Source organism: Nanorana parkeri, unplaced genomic scaffold (assembly GCF_000935625.1).
Source record: "Nanorana parkeri isolate BGI_ZX_2015 unplaced genomic scaffold, ASM93562v1 scaffold77, whole genome shotgun sequence".
Lineage (NCBI taxonomy): Eukaryota > Metazoa > Chordata > Amphibia > Anura > Dicroglossidae > Nanorana > Nanorana parkeri.
In genome coordinates, this window is record NW_017306345.1 from 1683858 (window position 1) to 1692281 (window position 8424).

Consider the following 8424-nt stretch of genomic DNA (forward strand, 5'->3'; position numbering starts at 1 on the left):
ATCTATTTAGTTTCCTTTACACTATATCTATTTGGCTAGTCATCAGTCTATTAAAATTAACTCTAATCAAAGACGATTAAATAACAAGAAAGGTCAATGTTACCAGACTGTCCCAGTGTTCTTTTGAGGCTGGCGGTTTAATATTTGTCATTCTGAATGTAGAATATGACTGCAAAGCCCTCATTGGTTGACTCCACATACAGTACACTGAGGAATGTGTTCCAATGACCTCACTATCTGGTTTCTGCTGTATAAAAACCTGTGGAGCTTTCCAAAAACAACACATTAAAATAAAAGATATCTTTATCATTGCTTGTTTTTGTAATCAAGATATTCCAATGTAGGATAAAAATCTAACAATTTAAACATAATTTCATAACGATATTAACTTTGAAAGTGTCTAAGTGTCAACGTGATAAAGAAAGGGACCAGAGAAAACAGTATAAATAGGTATGGCTGTCCAGGAGAAGTCAGTACAGAGGCAAAGATGACTAAGCTTATCCTCCTCACTGGTAAGTTAAAGCTCACCATACTATAATAGGCTTTTGTATGTCACTTTGTGTGATATTTTATTAACAAGCGCTGTATTATGTGGTTTACAGCTAAAAGCATTTTTGGTTATAATATTCAGGATGCCATGCAAATCCAAGTTTCATTCTTCTTCCTGTAAAATGAATATTGATGTGTTATACATGTTTTATCTTTTATTAAAAGGCTGGTCTACCTAAAAGTGATATGTTAGCAATAGTAGGAACCTGGTGGGCTCAGTCATCCCCTGGCTATTTATATGTCTTGGATACTCCAATAGCAAGCTCTCCATCTCATAATTCTTACCTCCCTTACTGCCAACCTGGAATATTTGGGTGTTCCTATCAACCCCTGAGTTTGTTCCAGCCCCACCTGCTGCACTATTTATAATCCAACAGGATGAGTGAAACCCTCTGATAATGGCCACAGCGGTGCATATCTAGGAACTCAAGTGGAGAGATTTCTACAATTGAGTCTCCAAGAGATATACCAAAATCAATAAGTAGAAAAAAGCTATCTGGGAGGTTCCTTCATATTTTTCACGCCAATATATACATGTTGTAGCAATATGCAACTGCTCATAGAGAAGAGGTATCAATGTGAATAACAGTGTTTATTTCATGATGGACTTAGCAATAAGCCATTTTCTATGTGCCAGAAATTGTTTTGCACAATTATGGTTTCCGTACTCACATTGGCACACTTTTACAGGTCTTTAAAGTGAAATTGTAAGTAGAGCTGCAGCTAACGATTATTTTCAAAATCGATTAGTTAGCCGATTATTAAGTTCGATTAATCGGTAACATAAAAGTTGACATTAGTAACCTATTAAAAATGTAGGGTCAGCTCTTGTTTTAGTGATCCTGACTCCAACCGCTAGTAAGTTACTGACATGGAACAAGCACACAGTCAATGAAGTCTAAAAAGTCTGAACTTGCCCTGCAAAGTCAATGATGATTGGAGATTGAGTCTAGAGTGAAGCTGCAGTGAAGCTAGGATAAGGATGACAGTTTAGAGCCTGCATGTATAAAATAAGTTAGCAATGGAAGCTTGCACACAAGTTTGTTCTAAAAAGAGATAGACAATCCAATAGTCTAATGAAAAAGTAAACAGCTCAAACTTTCCTAACTGTACATGGTGTGTTGTAGAAATGTCACGCTTTTATGCTGTGAATGGATGAATAGTCACATACATGTATATGGCATTTCATTTCCACTTGGCTAAAGGAAGAATAAGCCATACAACATGTATCACAGTATTTATCATTTTTTAAATATAATTCTCCCTCATTGAGGTTAATTTAAAGAAAAGCTAAGCTATATCTTCAGTGAACACACATTCTGAGTTTTTGTTAGGTGAAAAATAGAGTCATTAAAGCAGGCTACATGTAGCAGTCTGTGCAAACTATTCAATCCCACTTAGATTTACCAATAGCTATGGACACTGGGGTCCTACAGCTAGTTCAATATAGATCCAATAGATCCAAATAGATTCTACAATCTGATTGCAACATGAAATTTTAACATGTTTGCCATCTCAAAACTGGCTTTTTAGTTTAGAGGGCAGTCTAATGTGAATGCATATTACAGCTGCCATCAAGAACACTAATTATCTGACAGTTCCATGAACAGGAATGTTCTACTTGCCAGAATATTCCTCTTCATATCAATGGAGTGGTAGGGAAGAGTAGATGAGTGGCATTGCCAGATGCTGTCATTAACGCTTATGTGGTAAAGAAACAATGGCTATAAGGGGTAAGTTTTATGATCTGCCTGATCAACTGGCTAGTAGGAATCCTACTATAGATATAATACTGCCACCAGATCTGGCTGCAAAAGGACCAAAGCAGATTACAGTCATCTTATATCTATGGATACCCAGGCTTCCCACTTCCAGTCAGCTTAGTAATAGCTGATTTTTAAATTGCAGCCTTAAACATACATTGTGCAAACTTTAGGACATACGTACATTGTGCAAACTTTTTTGTGCAATTAAAGGACAACTCTAGATGTATAGTTATAATATTTAAGTGAAATTCAAAAACATTTTTTCAGAGTGTAAAAGCCTCTACTCTTTGCACCTTTGCTTCATCTCCTGCCTGCTCTTTGAAATACTAGTGGACACTATTGCACTGTTGTCATCCACCCTTCATTCTCTTTCTCCTGTAAACCTATTTAAGTATCTTCCCCTCCTGTCCATCAGCTTATAGAAAAGCCATCTACAAGCCTAATTTTAGCTTTCAGATGGAACATAGGAATACAGATAACAACTTGGTTTTAGGTTTTTCTACATTTTATTTTAAAACAACACTTATTTCAGTGTGAGATTTCATACCATGCTTGATAAAGTAACCTAAAGGGCCTTGAAATGTGTATTTTCTGTGTTAGAAACTAAAATGAATCATCTTATACTTAAAATGATATCTAAATTGTGCAAAAATGTAATTAATTAATTGATTGTACTGCTGTATGAACCTAAATGCAATATTTACCAAACTGTATTGTATGCCTTTTAGGGTTGGCACTCCTGCTGAATGCTCAGATAGGTAAGAGCAATATGTTTTTAAGATTAACTGTTAATAAACTATGTGCAGTTTAAGACTTTTACCTGAATTAGAATAGATGAAGATTGAAGATATTAATAAAAACTCATTACTAAGAACATTTAAACATTTAAAAATACTGCTCTGTTCATCAAGTATATTTCTTATGTATTTGTTTGTTTTTATATTAATAAATTATGTACTGTTTTACATATTATGTATGTATATTCTTGTTCCACCTAGGCTCTGCCTACGAGCTGTCATGCTACTTTACAAACTGGGCCCAATACAGGCCTGGACTGGGGAAATTCAAGCCTGACAACATTGACCCATGCCTATGTACTCACCTGATCTATGCCTTTGCCGGTATGTCCAACAATCAGATCACCACCATTGAATGGAATGATGTCACCCTGTACAGCTCTTTCCAAAACCTGAAGAACCAGTAAGTGGTATATTCCTAATGTTATAAGTATAAAATAGTATAAATGACAAGATCTTAGTAGTATGCAAACACATAGATGCTTAACTGCAGCATTATAATGCTATTAATCTAAAACAAAAAAAATTGGCATATTTGGAAAACCTCATTCTATGTTGCATCTACAATGGAAGTAGTATAAAAGAGATACAACCAGACTATGCCAAAACCACTGATAAATATAATTATAATAATAATTATTATTATTAATTATAATTATAATTCAGCAGCTTTGGTTTAATCCCAACATGCTGCTAGTGATTGAAAACACGTACAGTACGTAAAGGACAATTTGATTTTACTAATCTAATGGCAATTCGTTACAAAACAATGGTTTACAAGTACTTACCATTGTGGAAAATACAATATTTGTTGCTATAGTTGCTATTTAAACAAAGAGTTACAGATGTGCCAGCATAAAGCAATTCAAATTAATTAAAGCAACAATAATTTTCACCTCATATGAACTGGCGCGGTGACTTCATGCATATGATCTCATATACATCAGTATTACCATTTGTAGAATCAATACAAAAACTGCACATCACTCTGTTGCTGAATGAATTGGTATATGCAACCAACTACGTATCAGATTTCCACAAAATCTGTGGAACTTTTATTAATTAAACTTCGATGTATAAAAGTTTACTCTTGCAACCCCTACACTTCAGAAAATTAATATTTTTAAACAGATTGGTTTTGCTAACAGTTGAATCATTCACAAAATTTTATACAATTTCTCTTTTCAGGAATGGAAACTTGAAAACTCTTCTGGCCATAGGAGGTTGGAACTTTGGAACCGCACCGTAAGAATAATTCAGATCATTATATTGTGAGAATACTGGACTATACATATAGCTTCCTAGATTCCAGCAAGTTTGCTTTTCTTTTTCTATCCTTAGTTTCACCCAGATGGTCTCTACAGCTCAAAACCGTCAAACATTTATCTCATCTGTGATCAAATTCCTGCGTCAGTATGGGTTTGATGGGCTGGACTATGACTGGGAATACCCTGGATCAAGAGGAAGCCCACCTCAAGACAAAGCCCTCTTCACTACTCTGGTTCAGGTACACTCATACAATTCAGCTTCTGGGAAGAAGTGAAGGACTTTAGGATCATATGTAACTCTGATTCTAAATTGTCAGTGAAATAAAATCAATTTTATGTCAACAGGAAATGAGAGCAGCTTTTGAAACTGAAGCTTCACAAACCAACAGACCAAGGCTCATGGTGACCGCTGCTGTGGCTGGTGGTATCTCCAACATTCAATCTGGTTACCAGATCCCACAACTTGCTCAGTAAGCATCAGAATATATAATCTAATATAAATAGTCATTGAACTTTACAAATTGTCTGAATCTAGACATACAGGCTGGCATGTCATTCTACTGGAAATAATCAATGATAAGAAACTAAAAAAAAAAGTGAGCATGGTTTACTGGTAAATGAAACCTGTCTGTGAACTCGCAAATTCTTTGTTCAGCTGAAATCTGCTAGTTGCTGGACTGTCAGCTACCTGGCCTCGACTTTTTGTTTTCTGTGCAGTGTGTGAGGCTAGAAGCTGACTGGCAGCAATTCTCCTTGATACTCCAGGTAAAGTGTCAGCCTTAGACAACATAACTAAAGCTGGAAAGGAGAAAATGATATCTCTTTTATAAGTAAGCCTGTACAGTTACAATAATTAAAAAGTGACTTGTCTAATTCATACATAAACACAATAGTGACAGGTTTAATTAAAGTTAAAGGACAGCAAATGTCTAGTTTAAAATAAATGATCACAGTAAAGAATGTACAGCATACCTGCACAAAATATTAGATCCGGTGACAACACAAATAAGTACTGTTTGTGATCCTTTTTTTTATTTTTACAGATACCAAATGTCAACAGTTATTTTTCAGAGCTCAACTATGTTGTTGCAAGTGCACTAATATGTCTATAATCACCTTTAGGATTTATGTGCAGCCAACATAGGCCAGAACCTAGGGCAGAACACAACAACCCATGTATCTTGGCAAGGCATTTCATGTATCATAAATGGTTCCAGAATGCTACCCTGTCTACTAGTGCATACCAGCTGTATCCTTATTACTGTTGCATTATTGTTCATTCATTGTTTAGAGTATTGTGTACTGTATATATTACCCACTCTGGTTCCAAACACCTAAGTCAGAATGGCTAGCAGTGTAGAGCAACATTTTGCCCCATTCTTCCAGAGTTCTAGGTGTATGGAGGAAAGTGAGTAAATTGCCTCATTTAGCCTCATTGCCTCCAGCAGTGTGCCTTGTGTGGCTATGAAGCTGTAATCTTTTGTAAAGCTAATCAGCTGGATGAGGTAGGTGGCCATCTTGACCATAGATATCTGTATATATCACTTCAATACTATATTTTTTCTAATATTTAGGGCTCTGGATTACTTCCATGTCATGACCTATGATCTGCATGGCTCATGGGAAGGGTACACCGGAGAAAACAGCCCCTTGTATTCTAACCCCTCTGCCACTGGTGGCAACTCCTATCTGAATGTGGTGAGTATTCATTAGACAACAGGGCTGATTTGCTAAAGCTGAGAATCTTCTCTCAAACAAATGTGTAAGTATTCACTTCAATAATTCAATTGAGTGAAAAGGATTTCCACCTGGCTGGGTTTTTAGAGTGAACAGGAATTTCCTTTTCATATGACTGAATCATTAAAATGAATATCCACATATGTTTTTAAGTGAAGATTCTCAACTGCTTTAGTAAATTAGCCCCCATATATCAATAATGATGCTGTGATGATAAGTGTAAGTGCATCTCAGCTAAACAAGTTTAAAATATGTATCAGTAAAGAACATATCACAAAATAATAGCTAGATAAAGTTACAACTGTATTCACATCCATAGTCACAAACATATGGACTAATATATCTATCCCTTGCAGGATTATGTCTTGAACTACTGGTTGAACAATGGTGCACCCGCTTCAAAACTCATTGTTGGCTTCCCAACCTATGGACACACCTTCATCCTGAGCAATCCATCAAACACTGCCATTGGTGCCCCTACTTCTGGAGCTGGCCCTGCTGGACCTTACACCAGGCAATCTGGATTCTGGGCCTACTACGAAGTAAGATTGCAAGGTTATTTGCAGAGGTCTACATAAAGCAATATTTACTTGTCACAGGGTATTATGCAAATTATCCTTTAAAGTCTACTTTAAACTGAGTACACTTTAAGAATTGCTGGTAGTACAATGTAGAACTTCCTGAAGTATTACTTTATATTCCCCTAATATATTCTGCAGTGAAAAGTACATTAAACCATTTACACAATTGTAAGTGCTACAACTGTTACAAAGCATACCATCACTTAGTCTAAAGTCTAATATGGCTTTGGGTTGTGGGAGAAAACCAAAGTGTCTATCATAAGCATATGCAAAAACCTAGATAACCTACAATCCCTATTCAATAAATTCCATAGATGTCCATTATTTTATTGGAAATTACTGTTAGGGTCTGGATAGAAAAAGATATGAATATTTGACATTTTTTTAATTCCCTCAGATCTGTACTTTCCTGAAGAACGGAGCTACCAATCAGTGGTCTTCTGCTGAAGATGTTCCTTATGCCTATCAAGGAAATGAGTGGTTGGGATATGACAACCAGAAGAGCTTCCAGATAAAGGTGCTTTTATTACATATGTAAAAAAAAACCCCAGAAATAAACAAAACATAGAAACCGAGACTTACACAACATTTCATATTTTTTACCTGCAGGCTGAATGGCTGATGAAGAACAACTTTGCTGGTGCAATGGTCTGGGCAATTGATCTGGATGATTTTACTGGTACTTTCTGTAACCAGGGCAAATATCCTCTGATCAGCACACTGAAGAGCGCTCTTGGTATACAGGCTTCTGGTGAGTTATGCCTTAGTTCATACAGGTTCTACAATATGCATTTTAACTGCTGAAGTTTTCTTTAATGTGTACAGTAATTATATAAACTCTTGATTCAAAAACTACCAAAAAGGAGCTTAAACACATTCTGATATTCTTCTCTCTTCCTTTACAGGTTGCTCACCACCCTCTTCTCCCATTGCTCCAATCACAGCTGCCCCAGCCACTGCTGCTCCAGCCACAGCTGCCCCAGCAACTGCAGGCAGTGGGAGCTCTGGCAACTCTGGAGGGAGTGGATTCTGTGCTGGAAAAGCCAGTGGCCTCTACCCAGTAGCTGGCAACAAAAATGCTTTCTGGCATTGCCTAAATGGCATCACCTACCAGCAGAATTGCCAGGCTGGTCTGGTCTATGACCCAAGTTGTGAGTGCTGCAACTGGGCATAATCAGGATCTACAGTAGGAAATGCTAATGTATTTTACTTCTAAAGTTACTTGGAGACCACATAACTGAGTTCAGTGCTACAAAAAAATAAAGTGTTTGGCATTATTAAACTTGTTAGTGTGTTATTGTCTACTGTGTAACAGAATGCAGCTTATACTATAAGCACTTCCTCATAGGTGTGGAGATAGGTCACCTGCACTCCAAAATGTAAGGAAAATATCATTTATTGGAAAATATTGTCACATTGGTCAAAATAGCCAGCATTTCAGGGCTGTGCAGGGTCCCTTCCCACATACAGTGTTACAGCAGAAACAAACACAGTATTAGGGCTGACACATGAATGCATAGCAAGGCTGATTTACTAAAGGAGTTTAGAATTCTCACCTAATAAATTGAATGAATATTCACTTCATTTCTCTAATTATGTGAAAAGCAAATTACAATTTATTTATTTAACCTGCACATCTGCTGTAATTAACGTGAACTCCACTTCAATTTATTGAGTAAACATTCTCAACTCATTTAGTAAATCAACCCCTTGCATACACAGTGTC

The 8424-nt window shown here is 36.5% G+C and overlaps 1 protein-coding gene across 1 annotated transcript; it reads left to right on the plus strand.

Annotated features, from left to right (window-relative positions):
• Positions 1-480: 480 nt before the first annotated feature.
• On the plus strand, positions 481-7872 carry LOC108804893 (acidic mammalian chitinase-like). Its single transcript, XM_018576805.1, has 11 exons — positions 481-512; positions 3044-3073; positions 3314-3515; positions 4301-4357; positions 4454-4619; positions 4726-4850; positions 5955-6078; positions 6474-6659; positions 7096-7215; positions 7308-7449; positions 7604-7872. The coding sequence occupies exons 1-11, from the start codon at positions 488-490 to the stop codon at positions 7870-7872; spliced, it is 1446 nt and encodes a 481-aa protein (XP_018432307.1). The 5' UTR covers positions 481-487.
• The last annotated feature ends 552 nt before the right edge of the window (positions 7873-8424 follow it).